The 23,637-nt window shown below is 38.6% G+C and overlaps 1 protein-coding gene across 11 annotated transcripts in view; it reads left to right on the forward strand.

Annotated features, from left to right (window-relative positions):
• The window catches only part of LOC115222348 (dedicator of cytokinesis protein 9), a 264,847-nt gene that overhangs the window by 203,029 nt on the left and 38,181 nt on the right, over positions 1-23,637 (forward strand). For 8 of the 11 annotated variants that reach the window (XM_036511318.1, XM_029792537.2, XM_036511319.1 and 5 more), the window contains 8 exons: positions 504-573; positions 1,403-1,606; positions 2,239-2,385; positions 3,663-3,746; positions 5,682-5,790; positions 11,488-11,502; positions 21,727-21,905; positions 23,487-23,637. The exon at positions 23,487-23,637 is cut by the window's right edge and continues 90 nt beyond it. In XM_036511318.1, the coding sequence (XP_036367211.1) occupies positions 504-573; positions 1,403-1,606; positions 2,239-2,385; positions 3,663-3,746; positions 5,682-5,790; positions 11,488-11,502; positions 21,727-21,905; positions 23,487-23,637 (959 nt within the window). The remainder of the gene's footprint in view (positions 1-503; positions 574-1,402; positions 1,607-2,238; positions 2,386-3,662; positions 3,747-5,681; positions 5,791-11,487; positions 11,503-21,726; positions 21,906-23,486) is intronic. The other 3 variants (XM_036511316.1, XM_036511320.1, XM_036511321.1) reach the window with 1 other exon arrangement.

The raw sequence follows: 23,637 nt of genomic DNA on the forward strand, positions 1-23,637 counted from the left end.
TAACCCTGCACTCTTCAGAGATAGCAGCAGACAACACTTTTGTATCACTCAGGTGTCAGTCCCCCAACACATGGGTCTTTTTTTTTCAGTAGTCATTGCTTTTACAAGGTCAGAGTGCAGATCTCACCTCAATCTCTTTGGGTTACCTTTTACAACACACAGAGGAAATGTTGGGTCAGTCCCTTGACAGGCTGGGCCCCACAAGGTCAGAGTGCAGATCTCACCTCAATCTCTTTTGGTCACCTTCTACGACACACAGAGGAAATGTTGGGTCAGTTCCTTGACAGGCTGGTCCTTGACAGGCTGGTCCCCACACTTAACTCATGGCAGGTTTTACCCATCAGTTAACCCACCATTGACCCACACAGGCAGTTTTGTTCATTTCATGAGTAGTTTAGATAAACCTGTTGTTAACCCACTATGGTACCCTTTCGTTAACCTTAATACCCTTTCCCCTATGCCCTCAGTTACCCCATTCATCAGTAACCTTTCATGTTTTCCAGGGTTCTTATACACATTGTCTCTGAAGTAAACAATGTCGGCAAACCAGACATTCTTCAAGCTTATGTCAAGGTGAGTGGAATATTGTGATGGTTGTTGTGACTGTGGTGATGATGGTGATGTGTTGCTGGTTTGGTGTAGTAGTGGTCATTGTGGTGGTGGTGGAGTGTATTGTGGTGGTGGAGCGTGTTGTGGTGGTGTGTTGGTGGTTTGGTATGGTAGCAGTCATTCAGGTGGTGGTGCTGGAGTGAGTTGTGGTGGGGTGTTGCTTGTATGGTGTAGTACTAGTAGTAATCATTGTGGTGAGGTGGTGATGTGGTATCTTGTACAGTGATGGCAGTATGTGTTATTGTAGTGAACAGAGGTGGTGGTGGTGTGTGTGTGGTGTGTGTATATATATATATGTGTGTGTGTGTGTGTGTGTGTGTGTGTATATCACCGTGATGAACGTGAGAGACCAGGCTATCAGATGTTGCTACATATTGCTGGTCACAATACGCTTCGCATTGTTTTAGCCTACAAATGACGCCACCCCGCTGGCTAAGCAAGCAGGCCAACAGAAAAAAGAGTGAAAGAAAGTTGTGGCGAAAGAGTACTGCAGGGATCGGCACCACCCACTGCTGGAACCATGTGGTGCTTTTTGGTGTTTTCGCTCTCTAAACACTCACAACACCCGGTCTGGGAATCAAAACCGCGATCCTACAACCGCGAGTCCTCTGCCCTAACCACTGGGCCATTGCACCTCCACATATATATATATATATATATATATATATATATATATATATACATATATATATATATATATATTCACACACCTGCATACACACATTTGGAGTGGTGTGTAAGCTGCCAGAGTGTATACAGTATGACCTCTCCTTCTGCTATTTCTCTCTTGCAGTATGTCTTCAAGACCTTACCGAGCCCCAAAGGAACCAAAGTGAAGACAGTACATGAAGAATTGGCCAAAAACCTCACAGTTTTACTCCGCCCTATAAATGCTGACCAGTCGGTGGTCAGTCGTTTCCTAAAACATTCCTGGTTCTTTTTTGAGATTCTAATCAAAAGTATGGCTCAGTACCTCATTGAAACAGAGAGAATTAAGGTAAGGGGACACACTTGTTCCTTATTCTTCCTTCCATGCACAAACATACATTCCTGTTGTAAAGCATGCAGTTGTATATAATCCTTTGAAGGCGGTGGGGAGCTGGCAGAAACGTTAGCACGCCGGGCGAAATGCTTAGCCGTATTTCATCTGCTGCTATTTTCTGAGTTCAAATTCCGCCAAGGTCATCTTTGCCTTTCATCCTTTCGGCGTCGATAAATTGAGTACTAGTTACGCACTGGGGTCGATGTAATCGACTTAATCCGTTTGTCTGTCCTTGTTTGTCCTCTCTGTGTGTAGCCCCTTGTGGGCAGTAAAGAAATATGTATATAATCCTTTGTACTACAGGCACAAAGGCTGAAATTTGAGGGGAGGGGATAAGCCAATTACATTGACCCTGGTGCTTAATTTATTGACCCTGAAAAGATGAAAGGTAAAATCGACCTCGGCAAAATTTGAACTCAGAATGTAGTGGCAGACAAAATACCGCTAAGCGTTTCGCCTGGCGTGCTAACGTTTCTGCCAGCTCACTGCCTTATATCTACACTCATACCATTAGCTCCAACAATGTTTTAGTAGAATGCCACTAATGTTAATATTGTCAATATTTTTTTTCCCAAAAAATTCTTCAGATGCCAAGAAATGAGCGGTTTTCCTCAGATTACCAGTTCCGCATCCAGAACCTGATCCAAGCCATCTACCCTCATTTGTACCAGAAACAGGATGATATCTCAACGGATGCCAGTACTGCCAACCACAGCCTTGCCACATTTATCAAGGTGAATACTTTGGTTCCTTTTATCATATGATTCCATTTTCTTTCTTTGTTTGTGTCTTTAATGGAAGAGTCCAAATTGGGAAGGGTGAACGGGCAGTATTGGGTGCTTATTTTCGTGACCCGACTTTTCGTCTGATGTCACTTTGTCCATGTCTTTTGGTCTGATGATTTTTTTTTTGTCCAATTTTAAATAAACTCGTTAGAAGACAAACTGAACATCAAAATCAAAGAATCATTGAGAATTTTATTGATAAGAATGTCATTAGACAAAAGATAATCTTCAGACGAAAAGACTAAAAGACATGTATGAAAAGACGTTTGATGAAGTGACGTCGGACGAAAAGACATAGCACCAGTTATTATTATGATTTTAATGAAGAAGAAATGGCTGTGTTTAGGAACTTCTGGGATTGGTCAAATTTCCAGTGGTTCATTGCAATTGTAACATAATCACTGTGGCATTTCCACCACGACATTTCTGCCCTGACATTTCTACTATGACATTTCCGCCATGACATTTCTACTATGACATTTCTGCCCTGACATTTCCGCCATGACATTTCCGCCATGACATTTCCACCATGACATTTCCACTGTGACATTTTCATTGTGACATTTGTGTTGTGATATTTTCACTGTGACATTTCTGCCATGACATTTCCGCCGTGACATTTCCACTGTGACATTTGTGTTGTGATATTTTCACTGTGACATTTCCGCCATGACATTTCCACCGTGACATTTCCATTGTGACATTTGTGTTGTGATATTTTCACTGTGACATTTCCACCGTGACATTTCCACTAAATTTTCTCCGTGTCATTTCCATTGTGACATTTGTGTTGTGATATTTTCACTGTGACATTTCTGCCATGACATTTCCACTGTGACATTTCCACTAAATTTTCTCCGTGTCATTTCCATTGTGACATTTGTGTTGTGATATTTTCACTGTGACATTTCTGCTGTGACATTCCCACCATGACACTTCTGCCATGACATTCTCACCATGACATTTCAGCTGAATTTTCTTTGTGACATTTCAGCCATGACATTTCTACCATGACATTTTTGCCATGACATTCCCACCATGACATTTCTGCTGAATTTTCTCTGTGACATTTCCATTGTGACATTCGTGTTGCAATATTTTCACCATGACATTTCCGCCTTAACCTCTCTTTCATGACATTCCTGTTGTGATGTTTTCACTGTTACGTTTCCATTCTGATATTTTCTCTGTAATATTCTAACGTCTCTTTTTTCAATTTCATTCAGCATTTATTTACACTAATTGATCGAGGTTTTGTGTTTCGAATCATCAGCACCTACATGGAGAACTTCAGTGTTAGAGATACAAAGGTATGTCTAATGTTTTACATATATATAGACGGGTCATAGGTCAACAGGTTTGGGGTCTGAAGATATGCCATAAAGTTAAACCCTTTATGGACGGGAAACCCAGAGTAACCCCATAAACTAGCCTTCACCTGGAAAGAAAAATAAAAAATATATTTATATACACACACACACACACACATATATATATATATATACTTTATTTAAAGCAGCAGAAAATTCAACAAAACCTGTTACTCTGAGTTTCACGTTGCCGTGAAACTCAGAGTAACAGGTTTTGTTGAATTTTCTGCTGCTTTAAATAAAGCATATTACTCTACCACTGGTATTTGAGTACTCTTTTTTCCACCTTGTTTCACATTTATGTGTTTACTCCGGTATATATATATATATATATAAACACAGTAATTAATATAATTGTTTAATGAGACTCTACTGGTATCTTGTCCTGATTAGAATGATAATTATTAAGGACCAGTCATGGGTCAGTTCTGGATGTCAACTGTGGATTGAAGAAAGAGTTAAGGTCTGGTCCCGGGTGCCAGCTGTTGATCAAAGAATTACGTCCTTAAATTTCAACATAAACCACAAATATTGTTCGCTGTTCAAAGAGCTGTGAACATATTGATTAGGGTAACCCTGTATTTAGAATCTCCTGGAGGTGAAAGCTAATGACTCTTAGTTTCTTTTGGAGCCTGGGGCAGCCTCCTGGCTTCCGAGACCCCGGTCAAACCATCTAACCCATGCTAGCACGGAAAACGGACGTTAAACGATGATGATGATGATGAACGTAGACAGTATTTAGGATCTCCTAGAAGTAAAGGTTAATTTATTATGGTTTATTATTATTTCTTTCATTAACTAATTAAATATTTAAATATGTTATTGATTTTCTCATTGACTTTTCATTAATTACTTTAGGATAAACCAAAAAAAGACTCTTTCCTTTATTTTTCATCCTTTCTATTGATTTGATTAAGCTGTTTCCATAGAAACTAAACAACAGAATTATGTTAAATTTATGATGAACTTTTCATAAATATCATCATCATCATCATTTAATGTCTCTTTTCCCTGCTGGCATGGATTGGACAGTCGGACAGGAGCTGCACCAGGCTCCATTGTTTGTTTTGGCATGGTTTCTATGGCTTGATGTTTAGATCCTGCCATGGTTGACTTCATTGTCCATCTCTTCAAGGGGGACATAAATTTTTAGCCTTAAACCAACGTCAGAAGTCACTTTTGGTTCTGTTGTGTTACAGAAGACCTTGATCCACATGCCTGGATTGGATTAAAGAGATTATTGGCTTAAGATAAAGTTGTGTGTTTGGATTATTACTGACGTCTGGTTGCAGTAATAGTTTCAGAAGGATATTGTTCTGGGGAAGAAGGATTGGATACAATATTTAGTTATTGTTATTGTTGTTCAGCCACAGGTCAATTATCTAATGTAGCTTTCCGTGTAGTTGTTCTTTAGCTCTAGGTAAGCCTTGATCCAGCACATCATCATCATCGTTTAATATCTGTTTTCCATGCTAGCATGGGTCGGACGGTTTGACTGGGGTCTGGGAAGCCAGGAGGCTGCACCAAGCTCCAGTCTGATCTGGCAGTGTTTCTACAGCTGGATGCCCTTCCTAAAGCCAACCAGCTGCACTTATAAAAAATATTCCTGGAACGACCTTCCCATCATTATTTACTCATTATGTATCTAAGACTACATTATTAAACGAGTCCTTTTTTTACAGACATTAGGGTGTCTGTAATTGAGGGATATTTAGCTGCTATTTATAGCAGACCCAGTAACATTGTTAACATCTTCTAAACTACAGGTTATTATTATTATTATTATTATTGATGAATGTTACTTTTACCATTTCTGCTGTTGGGAATTATTCCTAACCATTGTTGTTTCTGTTTTTTGTTTTCTCTCTGGCACAGGTATTCCAACAAATGAAATTCGAGTTCCTTAGGATAGTTTGTAGCCATGAACACTATATCCCTCTTTGTCTTCCTCTAATGAGGCGTGGCCTTATCAAAAATTACAAAGGTTTGTTACCACATCTCTTTCTCTCTCTCTCTCTCTCTCTCCACACACACAAACCACTTCTACATCTTTCTGTCTATACATAATTCTGTACATGTACATAATGTTGGTTCGTTTACTGTTACAGGTTATTGTTTTAATTACCAAACGTTCTGCAATGTTCTAATTGTTTTGTTTTGTTGTCAGTGTTTTTCTTCATATATTTCAATGTCACTGGTTGTCATTATTGTCATCATCATCATCATCATCACCATCATGGTCTGTGTGTCCTGTGTTTTGTTATGCCATGAATGCCAGTTGCTGTTGTATTCTTCAGTGTTTCTTATTTCTTTACTACCCACAAGGGGCTAAACATAGCGGGGACAAACAAGGACAGACAAAGGGGTTAAGTCGATTAAATCGATCCCAGTGCATAACTGGTACTTAATTTATCGACCCTGAAAAGATGAAAGGCAAAGTCGACCTCGGCGGAATTTGAACCTAGAACGTAACGGTAGACGAAATAGCATTAAGCATTTCGCCCGGCGTGCTAACATTTCTGCCAGCTTGCCGCCTAATGTTTCTATTGAACCTAAACTGTTTTGGGATGTTCTGTGTAGATTGGGTATATTCTATCCCACCACTGGCATTGTGGAGGTTGCCTGCACAGTCCCCTCTATCCTGTATTAGTCCTAGCTTTCCCAGACATGGTGCCTATCGGTTGTGAAGCATTTGATCTTCTGTTTGTTCCATGGAAACGGAAGCAGTCACTTGAGTTCCACACAGAGACAATGCCTCTCTCCATTAAGACATTGATGTATTTAAAGCATAATTCTTCAAGAAATATCAAAAAAAATCTGACCTCTTTAACATATAGCTTTAGGTTCATAGGTTTTCCTGGACAACTGTAATAGGATGCTGAGGTCTTCATAACATTCCCATGAGTGTTTAGGATAACAAATGATGATGCCAGAATTAGAAGAAAGTTTTCTGATAACTCTCATTCGTTTAATAAGAACTTCTTAGATAAACATGCAGTTTTGGTTTTTATAAGAACTGTTATTGGAAGTTGTGGCCTTCATGCTTTTCCTATAGACATTAATTAAGCATGCGAAACAGTTCCAACCAAAGATTTTCCAAAATTGAAGACTTTTCCTTCACTCTGACTCATTAATGTTTTGTTTGGTAGACTAGCTTGTTACTGGTTCAATCCCTGATAGATCTACATTTAGTGTACAATTTTACATTTTCTAAACTAATTTGTATGTTTTAAAAATCTTTTTTCCCATCTTTTTTTTCTTCTTTTTTTAATAATCCTTGAATATTATTCAATCTCTGTTACACCCCACCCCCTAAACTTTATGGCCATGCCTTCCCTGTCCCCATTTATGAGCTCCTCAATGTCCTGTATACATTTTCGGTAAGTGTTGGCATGTAGGAGTTACTAGCGCCATGGAAGCAGTTCCAATCCATTTCTACTTCAATGTCACCCTTAAATGTCTGAGGAAAACACGAAGATCACACCTATCTCTCCTTCACCCCTGACATATGGCAGACAGGAGCCTAATCAATAATACACACCATTTTTGTGTCTTCCCTCTGTATCAATGCATATATCCCTGTTCTCTATACATCACTGTTGTGTTCTCCCCCTTATCCTAGTCTGTATAAATCTATCTATCTATCTATATATGCATATATAGCTATATATATATATAAATAAATTTCTAAAATATATATATAAATAAATTTCTAAAATTTTCTTTCTTAGTGGTAAGACCATAGCAGATCTACTTCTAGTATATGGATGTCCACATACTTGTCATCCCTCTTCATCATCATCATCATCATCATCATCATCATCATCATTTAACGTCCGCTTTCCATGCTAGCATGGGTTGGACGGTTCAACTGGGGTCTGGGGAGCCCGAAGGCTGCACCAGGCCAGTCAGATCTGGTAGTGTTTCTACAGCTGGATGCCCTTCCTAACGCCAACCACTCCTAGAGTGTAGTGGGTGATTTTATGTGCCACCGACACAGGTGCCAGACGAGGCTGGCGAACGGCCACGCTCGGATGGTGTTTTTTATGTGCCACCGACACAGGTGCCAGACGAGACTGGCAGACGGCCACGCTCGGATGGTGTTTTTATGTGCCACCGACACAGGTGCCAGATGAGGCTGGCGAACGGCCACGATCGGATGGTGTTTGTTACGTGCCCACAGCACGGAGGCCAGTCGATGCAGTACTGGATACGGCCACGTTCGGATGGTTTTCTTGTGTGCCACCGGCACTGGTATCACAAAGATACAAATTCCATTGATGTTCATCTATTTTGATTTGTTTTGATTTGATTTTCACTTGCCTCAACAGGTCTTCACAAGTGTCACAAGAAGGAAGATATGCACAGGTGGACTGACTACGTCCCAGGTAGGGGCCACAGGTTATGGCCTGGCTAGTCTTGCCGGGTCTTCTCACGCACAGCATACTTCCATAGGTCTCGGTCTCTAGTCATTTCCTTGGTGAGACCTAAAGTTCGAAGGTCGTGCTTCACCACCTTGTCCCAGGTTTTCCTGGGTCTACCTCTTCCACAGGTTCCCTCAACTGCTAGGGTGTAGCACTTTTGCACACAACTATCTTCAGCCATTCTCGTCACATGACCATACCAGCGCAGCCGTCTCTCTTGCACACCACAACTGACGCTTCTTAGGTTCAACTTTTCTCTCAAGGTACTTACACTCTGACGATTATGAACACTGACATTACACATCCATCAGAGCATACTGGCTTCATTTCTTGTGAGCTTACGCATATCCTCAGCAGTCACGGCCCATGTTTCACTACCATGTAGCATGGCTGTACGTACACATGCATCATACAGTCTGCCTTTTACTCTGAGCGAGAGGCCTTTTGTCACCAGCAGGGGTAAGAGCTCTCTAAACTTTGCCCAGGCTATTCTTACTCTAGTAGTTACACTTTCAGCACACCCAACTGACTTGGTCTCTTAGGTAGCGGAAGCTATCAACTACTTCTAGTTTGTCTCCCTGGAACGTGGTAGAAGTTGGTCTCTGCACATTTCCAATGTTTATTGCTCCTGAGCATCTGCCACAGACAAAAACTATTTTCCTAGTTAGCCTTCCTTTGACACTGCTGCACCTCTTATGTGTCCATAGTTTACACTTGGTGCACCTTATAGAGTTTCTACCTACACCTTTTTTACAGATTGAGCAGGGCCATCTACCTGAAGTCGTTTGTGATTGGTCCACCTTCCTACTTATTAGGACTTTGGTTTTGGCTAGGTTGATTCTAAGGCCCTTCGATTCTAATCCTTGTTTCCACACCTGAAACTTCTCCTCCAGTTTTGATAGTGACTCAGCAATTAGAGCAAGGTCATCAGCATAGAGGAGCTCCCAGGGGCATCCTGTCTTGAATTCCTCCGTTATTGCCTGGAGGACTATGATAAATAGGAGGGGACTGAGGACTGAACCTTGGTGGACCCCAACCTCTACCCGGAATTCTTCACTGTACTCGTTGCCAACCTTCACCTTACTAGCAGCGTCTCTGTACATGGCTCGCACAGCTCTCACTAACCATTCATCTATCCCTAGTTTCCTCATTGACCACCAGATAAGGGATCGGGGGACCCTGTCAAAGGCTTTCTCCAAGTCAACAAAAGCCAGGTACAAGGGCTTATCTTTGGCTAGGTATTTCTCCTGCAGCTGTCTTACCAGGAATATAGCATCAGTAGTACTTTTCCCTGGCACGAACCCAAACTGCATATCATCTAAGCTAACTCTCTCTCTAATTAATTGGGCTATAACCCTCTCCGTAACCTTCATTACCTGATCCAGCAGCTTGATGCCCCTGTAGTTATTTGTATCTAGGGCGTCGCCTTTACCTTTGTAGCAGTTGACTATTATGCTGCTACACCAGTCATTGGGTATGACTCCTTCGTGTATCACCTGGTTAACTATACGGGTGACTAAGCTATAGCCGACACTACCAGATATTTTGAGCATCTCTGCAGTAATTCCTGATGGGCCTGGGGCTTTCCCTGTTTTCATGCTTCTAATTGCCTTATCTACTAAGGAACTGTTAACTCGGATTGCTGGTCCCTCTGTTGGGTCGACATTCGGCAGACTCTCTTTATCCCATTCATTTTCCTCATTCAGCAACCTTTCATAGTGGCGTCTCCAAGCCTCTCTCTTTGCATCCTCATTTAGCGCAAGTGAACCGTCATCCTTGCGAACACATTTCTCTCCTACCACGTCACGATTCTCTCTCACACACTGTCTTGCAACACGAAATACCTCAAGTCTTTCATCCTCACAGCGCAGGACATTGGCAAATTTTTGCTTATCTGCTTCCCCTCTGGCTAGATAGACCTGTCTCCTAGCTTCCCTTCTGGCAGTCTGATACACTTCCCTGCTACCACCGTTCTTCCAGGCCTTCCAAGCCTGTTTCTTTTGTCTAATAGCCCTGTCAACAATATTGTTCCACCACCACGTTATTTGTATATATTTTATATGTATTTTATATTTTATTTGTATATATTTTATATGTATATTATTTTATATGTATATATATGTATATATATGTATATATATATATATATACACATAGCTATATATATATGCAAATACATAAACACATGACTGTTGTGTCCTCTTCTCTCAATAATCTAGAAGAGATAGAGTCGACCCTATTAATGTGATACAACTGACATGCTTTCCTGTCAGTAATCAGGCATGGCCACCACCACCACCCCATTAATATATGTAATATAGTTAACATATTTTCCTGTCACACATCTTAGGCCTAATCTCTCTGTCACTTCTACAAAAACACCCCTCTTTGAACCCCTGCCAATACATCCCTGTTTCACTGACCTCCCCCTTATTACCAAACCTCTCCCCACCCCGACATAACCTTTAAAATCTTTCTCACTTCTTGTTCAATCTCTTATGATATGGTAATTGTTTCATTTCTGACATCAACATGTAGGAACTACTTATAGACCTAGATAATCCTACTTTATCTCTTATAGACTTAGATAATCCTACTTATTTTTTAAAGACCCTAATAATATTTTCTTTTATAGACTTAAGTAAAATTACTTATCTCTTATAGACTTAGATAATATTGCTAATCCCTTATAATCCAGATAGAACTGTTCTTACTGACAAACCAATTCTTTCCCTGTGCTTTTTCTACATGAAATTCCCTGTCTAATTCCTCATCCTCTCATCGTGTGGTGTCAGTTAAAAGTCTTGGAGAGTGGAATTGGTCAATGGTTGAAGACCCAACTCTGTAATTTGGTTAAACGAACAAAGTAATTAAACAAATTTATGAATGTATACTAAAATTTTATTGCTACTAAAATATATTTATTGGTGTATACTAACCAGCACTGATTCATAATAAACAGCTTTTGTATATTTAAAACTGAGATAATTTTTCAAGGAATTGGCATAAAATATTTCAATTTGTCTTTTGGTAAATTCTAAATCAACTTTATATATATATTTATTGTTTATTTGTTGCTATTTGTTGTGCTGCCAATAGCTTTCTGTTGTCTCTTGCCAGTGTACGTACGTATGTATGTATGTATATATAAACATAAATATATATATATATATATGTCTGTGTGTTTGTGCCTGTGTATATAAAAATATTGTTGGTAACAAAGTTGTCAATCTATTTCTTCTCTTTACGACTGACAGATGTCCAATTGGAAGGTAAATTCTTACTTCTCTGTTGTCGGTGCAGTCTCTGCATCCAGACTGCATCGTTTCATTGTGTGATATGTAGCCAGGCGCTTACCAATCACCTTAGCCTTGTCACCATTGATCACTTATTACCAATCTGATCAATCACTTCATAACACTTCTTCTTCCTCTCTTATTTTCTTCTTTTCAGTGTAATTTTTTTTTTCTTCTCTTATTTTGTTTCTAGTTTGTTGTTGTTGTTGTTATTTTCCTGTTGCTTTTTTTTTTATGTGTGTCCGTGTGTCCGGGGGGCGAGCAGGTGGGGAACGTTGCCATTTTGATACACCTCTGGTTAATTCCAAGTTCCATCATAAACTATTTTGTACGTGTAACCAGTTCTTTATATTCCTGGTCACTCCTCCTTGTCTAATTAGGAATACAGCTTTTCCGTAGCTATTTCTAGGTTTGGTTTATTCCATGGAATGTTCTAGTCTTGTACATCATCTCCCTTCGTGGAGAACTGGCGCTGAGGAGATGTGAAGAATCCTTTACCAAAGTCATGTTTACCCTCAACTCTATTGAATAACCACTTCGGCCATTGACATTAATTAAAATAACAGGACAACTACTTCGTTAGAAGTCATGTTTTATGGGGTTTCATTTAATTACGTTTATTAATGAGGGAACAAATTTATTAGTAATTATTGATGCACACTATGTGTTGCTGCTGCTGCTACTACTACTACTTTACCTCGTATTAAGGCTGATTGATGTGTGTGTGTGTTGGTGTGTGCCTGTGTGTGTGTGCTTGTGTGTGTGTCTGTGTGTGTGTATGTGTAAGGAGGTGGGGGGACTTGAGCTCTTTTGTATTTATTTCAGTTATCGATAAATTAGTTTTAGTTTTCCAAACATATCTCTGATCCATTTAGACCACGCCTGCTAGGGTTCTATTCTGACTGTCTCTTGGTGCTGTCATATTTGTATATATGTACACACACACACACACACACTACAACCTCTGCATCAGATGTTCCTACTGCAGTTGGATGCTGAGTCACAACAGATCATCTGAGGAAAACCTCATTGCATTATGTTTCAACAGATCAAACTGTATCTTGTGTTTATCATACTTTTTTTTACTGCATCATCATTTAACACCCGTTGTCCATGCTGTCATGGGTTGGACAGTTTGACCAGGTTCCAGTCTGATTTGGCATGGTTTCTATGGCTGGATCCCCTTCCTAACACCAACCTCTCTAAGAGTGTAATGGGTGTTTTTATGTGCCACTGGCACGACACCAGTATCTTATCTTCCACGACTACAATTTCACTTGGCTTGATGGGTCTTCTGCTCAAGCACAGCATATTGACAAAGGTCTCAGTCATTTGTCATTGCTTCTGTGAAGCCCAACAACTGAAAGGTACTTTTTATGTGCCACCAGCACAGGTGCCAGTTTCATGACACCAGCATTGGCCACATTGCCTCCGTAAGGCCCAATACTCAACAGGTGCTTTTTATGTGCCACCAGCACAGGTGCCTGTTATGTGACACCAGTGTCAGCCATGGCTACAATTTTACTTAGCTTGACCGGTCTTCTAACTAGTAATACTGCTAAGAACAATAGTAACCACAGTGCTTCACTAGAAATAGACAGGATACTGATACTCTATGTGGAGCGCTATATCTTCTCACATCTTCTGGCAGACCCTTAATTTTTCCCAGAATAATAATTCTTTAGATTGTGGGATGTTGTCATTACTGTGCCTCCACAGTCGATAGTTCAGTGTTTCAAGAAGTATTTTGCCATTTTGAAATTTATTTATTTATTTTTATTTAATTTTTTTTTGCTGTTGTTGTTATTTCGTCTGCCACACTTGACCTCTCAACACTTGGCATGGCGTCCTTCTCTCTCTCTCTCTCTCTCGCTGACTGCTTCTTCACTGCTTGAAGTTCAGTCTTGGGAACTTTCTTCAATATTTCTTGTTTGTGGCCTTAGATCTGTCTTACTTTTTAAATTTTCTCTGTGTTGATTGTTCAATAAACACACACACACGCATATATGTGTGTATGTACACATTTGCTTGTATTTAGATAAGCAAGTGTATGTATACATACGTTTATACTTCTGTGTGTTTATATACATAAGTATGTGTGTGTATATGACAAAAGGATCTGTGTTGATGCATACACACAAATCATATCTGGATGAATGAAGATGGTTTCCCTATCTGTTGTTTTATCTTCGTACTATGATTTTACAGAGTTATATTCTTTACTGCTCTAGGCACAAGGCCCAAAATTTTGGGGGAGAGAACCAGTCGATTAGATCAACACCACTATGCAACTGGTACCTAATTTATCAACCCCGAAAGGAGGAAAGGCAAAGTCGACCTTGGCGGAATTTGAACTCAGGACGTAAAGACAGACAAAATACTGCTAAGCATTTCGCCCGCGTGCTAACGATTCTGCCAGCTCACTGCCTTAATTAAGGGGATGAGTGTTGGTTGATGACCAAAAGAGTACCAACAGGTCCTCCAAAGGACTTCCTGTGTAACATACTGGACAGGGTGTGTAGCTTGGAAATGAAGGAATCTCTCCAGATTGAGTTGCTACTCTTCTGCATTCAGGGGTCACAGCTCTGGTACTATGGTCATGTGATTAGACTGTCACGGGAGGAAATCACAAGATGGACTCTTCAGGCTGAGCCAAGTGGTCGGAGAGTGAAGGGTAGACCAAGAATGAGATGTTTTGAGAATATCCATAGACTCAGTTGGCCATGTTGGGGAATCCAAGGGGAAAGTATAATAATGATTGCTTCTCTGAGAATTCCAGCCCTGCAACTTCCCCGGGAACACTCTGCTGAGAAAATGGATGAGTGGATGGATATAGTTTATATTCAAATCGTTTGTATTTTGCCGTATCTCTAAATAGATTGTTTTGTTTCAGTTCCTTTGAACTTTTGGTAGATTTACATGTGATGTATGTAGTGTCTCGAACAGCTCAACCTGCCCCTCAAAATAGAACAAATAACGGGCCATAAAGAGGCAGTATATAGAGGTATAAGGTTTCTGAAATGTTTGACAGAAAGAGAAACATCATAAGATCAATTTAGTGACAGAAGTGGGTCTATGGTGATTGACGTTGTTGTTGCTGTTGAGTGAAGCGGTCTTCGTCTCATTAGTGGGAGAAGTCCGAAACGTGGTCCTTTGCTATTTGTATGACCCACAAAAGAGAAAGCAGGTCAACCCCTGACACCGAGAGCATCGACGGATGGATGAATGTGCATCCAGGCTCAGCGGTTGTGTAGGAAGTCGGGGACAAGAAACAGGAAGAAAGAGTGAGAGAAAGTTGGGGGCAAAAGAGTACAACAGGGGTCACCACCACCTCCTGCCGGAGCCTCGTGGAGCTTTGGGTGTTTTTGCTCAATAAACACACACAATGCCCGGTCTGGGAATCGAAACCGCGATCCTCCGACCGTGAGTTCGTTGCCCTAACCACTGGGCCATCGCGCCTCCTAATGTTGTTGTAGATGTGTGGGCCTAGTCAGGTTTATCTTGGCACACATACGTCGTATAAACCACTCACTTTTGCATATATTGTATAAAGCCAGTTGATTAAACAAAAAATCGTTAAAATGTTGCTAAGTTTTACCATCTTAGATAATGTATTTCCTATTTTGTGAGTTGTAGGGACCAAGTTGAGGGAGAATTGGCTGTTGTATTGGGCTGACTGCGGGATGCCTCACAAATTCAGGTTTCAGGATTCGTATTTTTAAAGTGAATCAGTATTTCTTGAGAAAAATGGTTCAGGAATTCTAATATCTGTAGAGATTCTCTTCCATTGAATCTATCTGGGAATCGGTCTTTGTTTTTTGTACTTGGAACGGAATCTTCTCAAAAGAGGATTAAGATAATCTGGAATTATTAGTGGATGTTATCACAGACTGAATACAGTTTTGTATGTATATGTATGCGTGTGTGTGTGTGTGTGTGTGAGTGTGCCTATGCTGGGAGAGATACTGGTATACAAAAATGTGTGTATATATGTGTGTATGAGAATATACGTAAGCATGTGTGCGTATGTATATAATATATTACAGCCATGCTATGTGTATATATACACACACGTGTATGTGTGTGTGTGTATATATATATATATACACACATATGCGTGTGTTTATATATACATATATACATATATATACACATATATACACACACATATATATATATATATACATATATACACACACACACACGTATGTATGTATATATATATACACATGTATATATACATATACATACATTTGTATATATTTATATATATATATATACACGTGTGTATATATGTATATATATATATACACATATGTATATATGTATATATATATGTATGTATGTGTATATATATATATATACATATGTATAATAACATGTAGGACATTAAGTATATTCTCAAATTTTGTGAAAAGATTTTTGTCTAGTTTCTCTTTTGTTCTTTGTCTCAATCTCTCCTTTGTCTCTCTCTCTCTCTCTTTTATTTTCGCTTCTTCCCCTGTTTTTAAAGCCAAATTTCCACCACTAACCCAAAGTTTATTTTTGTTCTAAAAGCTGGTCATGTAGTGCTTCCCCCCCTCCGTTGTGCCCTTCACCCCTCACCAACTCGCTGTTTAGATCAATAACCATTTCTTAGACGCTGCCGCCGCCTCTTTAGTGAGCATTACCAACAAGAATGCATTTTAACCAATGGCCAAAATTCAAACTTTAAATCTTTGATATTTTTGCTGTCCCCTTTTTCGACGCAGTTTTAGTCTGTTTTTAATCACTACTACCACTATGACCCCTCTGGTAAGCAATCAATTTTTATTGTTTTTTTATCTTTATTTTATTTGTTGTTAGTTGTTGTTTTATTTACTTGTAGTAGTTGCTTTTAATGTAGATATATTTGCACAGCTTCATCTTCTTCTTCTTCTTGTTCTCCTCCATATAATATTATGGAGGTGCCACGTTACTAATTCCACACCACAAATATCAGTATAAACTTTAATAATAATATTCTTCAAAATGGTTGAGGAATTACTGTCTTTATCATTACCATTCTTGTTGTTGTTCCATTCGATATGTTTTCCAGCCATCTCAGGTGCCATAGTGTCTCTGGACACAGCCAGACTCTACCAATCCATCAGTTTTATATTTTACACCACAGCTAGACTCTACCAATCCATCAGTTTTATATTTTACACCACAGCCAGACTTTACTAATCCATCAGTTTTTGTATGCAGCAACATAACCAGACTGTACTAATCCATCTGTTCTGTTATTCTTTGGCCTATCGTGTTTGCTGAATCTCATAACTAAACATTCTTCGGCATCCTTCAAAATTTTGTTCAAACAGACAAAGAGAGTCACTGAGGATTTGAAAATTCTTATTGGCACAGAAATTGATTGAGATTGAAATGGCTTTTGGCTTCACTTTGGTACCAAAAATGATGATCCTGAAATAAATGACAGTGAAATAAGATTTCTCATATTATCTGAAGAATTGAATTCTCTATACCGTTTTCGACCAATATATCTTTATAGATAGTACACTATTGTTAGAATTACATAGAAAATTGATTATATTTTCACATGGGAGTACATGAAAAATGTTTAGTTCCTACTGTTGTAATTATCAAAGAACCAGCATCCTATTTGAAGCAGATCACAATTCTTTGGTGCCATTCTGGTCTTTTACTTCAATAACAGACAAAAAAAAAAAAAAAAACTTATATTAATATGAAAGCTCTGGTGAATAATCCAATAATTTTTCAAAAAAACTCAACATAAATGTCTTTGAAAATCATTTACAGGAGGCATTCATGAAATCTCTGTCATGGAATTAACCGAAAACCAGAAATTGATTGAATTAATAGAATGAAAATTTAACGACAAGCAAACAATTACTTCTCAAGACTTAGAATAGCGTTAAAAATGGTAAAGACTGAAACATTCTCCAAGATTTAAATGTTTGTTAGAAAAGTATGCAAAAACACTTTTGAAATTCAGTAAAGAATATAAATATTGCAGATTGAAAAAGAATCAAAGTTTTTGCAGTATACAAGGGAGAGTCAAAAATTATATACATTCTTGTGTTTTTCAATGTATTTACACAAAGGCAGGGGATAAACAAGTCCGTCATTTTTCTATGTAGAGACAAGATCCAAAGAGGGTGAGAGACATGACCGTTTCTTTGATGATGTCTGTCAGAATGGTCTGTTTTCTAATTTCTCCTTTCCAAGAACAGATAATTTGATTTTGCTGATATAGAAATACATCATCCGTTGGTCTTCATTCAAATCCTGGAATAGGGAGTTCAGTGACAGAAATTTCAAAAGAAACCAAGTGGAGATGCAAGAATTTTTGTACAAGACTCAACAAGGTGCTGCAGCCAATATGTTCTGGCAGGAGCACACACACACACACACACACACACACACACACACATCATTATTTTACATTTGCTTGCCATGCTGGCATGGGTTGGACAGGATTAACACTGTCCAAGTCAGTTCTTTTACAGGATTATTGTCCTACAAGATGGGTTGGACAATATCTCTAAATGTATGTATATATAGTGATAAGATGTGTATGTATGTATATATATATATATATATATATATATATATACATACATACATATATATATTGTTGCTATTGTGTTAAACTGTTGTATGTCCAAATTTGGCCAAATGCGGTTTTTTTCCAATATTTATTTTTGCTTGCAATAGCCAGTTCTATTGGTCAAACTATCGTATCTCCAGCTGTTTCAGATGCCAGTATATCAAAAGTACGACAGTTTTGCTATGGGATGGTGTAACTATTTTTTTGTTTTCTGAAAAAGCAACGTTTTGGACTTATGACATTTTTACATAACACCAACAATATATATATATATGTATATACACACACACACACACACATACATACACACACACATGAGCCATCCCATAAATAATTCTGTTTTTTTATACTTCTTTTATTTTTCAAAATTAAGATAATCAAAGTTCTTTTTTAATCTAAAATATACTCTCCTTCATTTTCTACAATGCTCTTCCGTCTATCTCGTAGACTTGCGAGGCCCCTCTTCCAAATTTCATTCATCCGTAACGAAAAATATTCCTCCACTACTGTTCTGACCTCATCTACAGAATTCATATTTTTTCCATCTAAATGATTTTGAAGACTGTTAAATAAAATGATAATCACATGGGGCAATGTCTGGCAAATATAGTGGATGGAGCATCCTTTTCCGTTCAAACTGCTCCAGCCTTTGGAATGTCATCCTCGCTGTATGTTGCCAAGCATTATCCTGATGGAAGAATATCTTTTGTCTTGAAACCAAAGATGGTTGTTTCTCTTCTAGCACTGACTTAAGCTGCTCACAGTAGATCTCACATACATACATATATATATATATATATACATACACATGCACACAAACACCCACGTATGTACAAATGTGTATAAATATGTGTGTGTGTGTGTGTGTAAACTTATTTAACATTAAGCTGAAGAATTACTTGATATTTTCTTGTAGATTGCCTATTTATTATACTTTCACTAATGATTGGGTGACATTGTCTTAAAAGTGCCAACCTGTAGTTTTTGTCAGACTGCAGGCCAAAACTTTAAAGTCACTTTCACCCCTTCACACCACTTCTTGTAAAAACACACACACATACACACACACACATATATGTTAATTTTACAAGTGTTTCCCATGCCTGCATGGATTGGACAAGTACATATCCAAAAGCATTATTTTACAGCTGGTTGCTCTTCGTTTTGCTAACATTTACCTGTTTTTGCAAATAAGGGTTTATACACTCACCCACACAATCACCTATATTAATATTTTTGTGGTAATTTCCATGTTTTTTGTAATAAATATCTGCCGATAGACGAATATTTTTTGGTTGTAAGAGAAATTTTATCTAAAAATTGAATTAATTTCTAAACTGTCTTTGACTCATACTGACCGAATCGGCTGCATGGCTACTCACTCACCTCTACGTTGACTCTTCTAATATTACAGAACCTCTGCTGTTGTTTTGTTTAACTTCCTGGTTATTTGAGGACTTCGTTGCATGTTTGAGCAGCTGTGAACCAGGCAGCCGCCAGAAATTGAGCTTTTCATCCAGCCATTCTACAATGGCTCTGACAATTATTTTTTTTTTTTATTACCTTCTTTGTATTTTTTTTATTTTTAAATACTGGCCAAAGATTCCTGCTGGTGATGCAATGTCCAGGTGCCAGAAGAATAGATGGAACAGATGCAAGAATAGTCAAATACATCCTCCGTTAATTGCTGTGTCTGTTGATTCAAGACTGCAAAATGATTCACTAATTACAACTCTGACCATTCTTTTGTATTGTTGCATAACAATCTGTCTTTCTTCTCGCAGAATTCCCTGATTCCAGTTCGGTTTATTATTGCTTCAACTCACCACATTTTATTTTGGTTTTCATTTTTGTTTTCAAAGAAAGAGGGAACATTTCCCCATAGTCTATAATGTTTCACTGATTAGTGAAAGGGAAGGGTTAAAATCAATTTGGTTAAAGTCAGAAAAATTTGGGGTTCGTATAAGGTGGGAGCACAAGGGGATCACAGCGGTAGGAAAGGAGAAGGTCTATAGTTTTTCAGACGAAAGAAATAAATATAAAATTTAGTGTAAGAAGATGATGGGGAAAAGGAGGCATGGGTATAAAACATGTTGGCATCGGGTTTGGTTCTTGTTGTAAATTATAAAGAACAAAAGAAACAAGATATAGAAAGAAACAAGATATAATTATAAAGAACAAAAGAAACAGGATATAGATGTAGAAGAATGCAAAGAATTCATTAAAAAATGACATTTTTTAATTAAGGTCTGGAGCAGTGTGATGATGAGCCAAAGTAGATGGAATGAAGATGAGTTGAAATCAGTTTTTCCATCATCTATTTATTGCTACTTGTAAAAGACATCCCAGATATGACAGTCTGGAAGAGCCAAAACAGAAGAATAGAAAACCAATTCAGTTTTGACTATCAATTTACTTTTTGTTTATATATATATATGTATAAAGGTGATGCTCTAGTATGGCCGTAGTCAAATGACTGAAGCAAATAAAAGAATATATACACACACCCACACATTTATATATATATATGTGTGGGTGTGATGAATGATGATGTATTGAAGTGGTTAGCCAGTGTTTAGACATATTGGTTGGCAGTCAGGTTACCAAAATGGAATCGGTCACAGTTACTTGCATGACAAGAATTTTGTTGGCAATCCTACTTCATTGCTCACAACTCTATCAGCTTCTGTTGTCTTGTCACTAGCATCTTCTCTCTTTGGCTGGCATCAGCCCACTGTTCTCTGAAAACGATTCACTAGTTTGAATTTGTCTGCTTTATATCACCAATTCTTGGTTGCCAACAACAAGTCTGATTGGACAGACACTCATTGATGTCTTCACATTCATGAATTGTTTTGACCAGATTCTGAGAATTACTATTTTATAAAGAAAACCGTTGATTAGATTGTTTTTGCCGATGTTATTCAAAGAATTTGATTTGCAGTTTTTGGGCATCGTTGGTCAGATTTTTCATGCTAACATCAATTTGAAAACTTTTGTTTCATTGCTTTAAAAGAATCTAGGTATAATTTGGGGCAGAAACCTGTTATAAGGCTATGCTAAGATGTGCCAAACATTGGATAGCAAGAATGTGTTCCATTGAAGAAGGTATTTAGAAATGGCAGAACCAAAATATTTGTTGTTTTTCAGATACTTAGGCAGATTTAGAAAACCTACGAGGTGAACTGAAGTAGGATGGCGGTCAGGGTTTTCTTATGGATAGTAAAAAAAATCTTTCACTTTGGGATCTGTTTTTTTTTCTTCTCCTTCTTAAAGTACTTCTTCCAGGAGTCAATAACCAATAATGTTTCTGCTGTGTAATCAATATTATTGAACAGATTGCCAAATACATGTCAGTTTAAGAATATCAGGGATTCATAAAGCAGTTTGTAATTTCTTCCTTGAATGAAGCAAATATAAGTTTTGTAAATATTTTTGGAATAAGCCATTTTCATTGTGTCATAAACATAGAAATAGGATTTTACTGAGAACCGTTTATATTTTGGCAATAAAGGTTTTTGCTATTTGAAGTTGTTACTAACCGAAATTCTTGTTTGATTCCACTGAAACTATTTCTTTGATATCTATAGATTTGAAACATGACTACACGTTATCTGAAGAATATCGAAAGAACCATTATTTGGCAGGGCTGCTCTTGCAAGAATTGAAAATAGCCCTGTATGACAGCAGAGACATTCATAGATGTGCCATCACTGTTCTAAGGAATCAGATTGCCAAACATGCGTTTGACAGTCGATATTGTGCCAAGGTATTTGGATTTTACCATTCTGTGTATAATGCATGACAATATTACAAATATATTATGACTAATGCATGGCCATATTTCACTCTTTTCTACCAGTGTATGACACTATTTCAACTATGTAATGATAGAACTGGTTCACTACACTACAGCAACAATGTTTCACTCTATTATGTGTGTGTGTGTGTGTGAGATCACTACTGATGTAACAATGTACCACCTGATGTTGTAATATTAGTTGGAGGTAAGGCAGTGTATGACATGACTTTGTCAGATATTATACCAAGGTATGACTTTTTGTCTCAATGCTAGACCAATGTATGATCACATCTTCCTACCTTCAACATACAGGTCAATCAATGTATGGCTGTATTTCATTACATTTCCATTCATTGGACAAACTTGTTCATAGCAGAGTGGAATCATATATATATATATATATATTATATATATATAAAATCAATGTGTCCATCTGTTCTAATTTAATTAAATTCTATGTCTTTGTGCAGCTGAGGATTGCTCTACATGTTAAATTGATGTAATGATTGCATTCTTCAATTAAATGGAATTGCTTGAAATGATCGTACTGCATTATATGTGTTTGTATATCATCATCATCATCATCATCATCGTTTAACGTCCGTTTTCCGCGCTAGCATGGGTTGGACGGTTCGACCGGGGTCTGGGAAGCCAGGGGCCGCTCCAGGCTCCAGTCTGATCTGGCAGAGTTTCTACGGCTGGATGCCCTTCCTAACGCCAACCACTCCGCGAGTGGAGTGGGTGCTTTTTACGTGCCACCTGCACAGGGGCCGGGGGGGGTCCGGCATCGGTCACGATCGGTTCGAGCTTTTAACGTGCCAGTGGCACGGGAGCCAGCCAAGGCGGCGCTGGCAACGTTCGGATGGTCTTACCGGCACAGAGGCCAGTCGGGGCAGCGCTGGCATCGGCCACGTTCGGATAGTACTTTTTATGTACCACCGGCACAGGCATCATAACTCCTATTTCCATTGATATTTATTTCGACGTTCATGTTCATGTACTTGACTCAACAGGTCTCCTCAGGCACAGCAGGACGATCTGGGATCCGGGGTACTTTGAATGGGCAGGGGCTATGTGGAACTGATGCAGGAAGCAGCCCAGGTCTTTGCAGTCACAGCATATCTCCAGAGATCTCGGTCCTTCGCCATTGCCTCAGTGAGGCCCAATGCTCTGAGGTCATGCTTGACTACCTCATCCCATGTCTTCCTGGGTCTACCTCTCCCCCTGATACCTTCAACTGTTTGGGAGTGGCACTTCTTCACACATCTCTCTTCATCCATCCGCAACAAATGTGTGTGTGTGCGTGTATGTATGTATATATATATATATATATGTGTGTGTGTATGTATGTATGTATGTATACATATGTATACATGTATGTATATCTGTGACTTCAAAGACGTCTCATAAACGTGACTATTCTTCAGAAATCATTATGTCTGATTCTGTTTTCTGAATTTCCATATCTCGATATTTCGGTCATTGACCCATATTCCACCCTGACTTTTTTTTCTTTTCTTTTCTTATTTCTATTCCTTTCTTTTTCAGGGTCATCAAGGCCGAATAGCCGCCTTGTACCTACCTCTCATCCCAATCCTCCTTGAAAGTAAGGAACGTCTGATGGACAATGCTGATAGTACAACGGCTGTCAGCTCCTCTACCCAGAATATAGATCTCAATGCTAGTACTGATGGCTTCA

Source organism: Octopus sinensis, linkage group LG19 (genome assembly GCF_006345805.1).
Source record: "Octopus sinensis linkage group LG19, ASM634580v1, whole genome shotgun sequence".
Taxonomy (NCBI): Eukaryota; Metazoa; Mollusca; class Cephalopoda; order Octopoda; family Octopodidae; genus Octopus; species Octopus sinensis.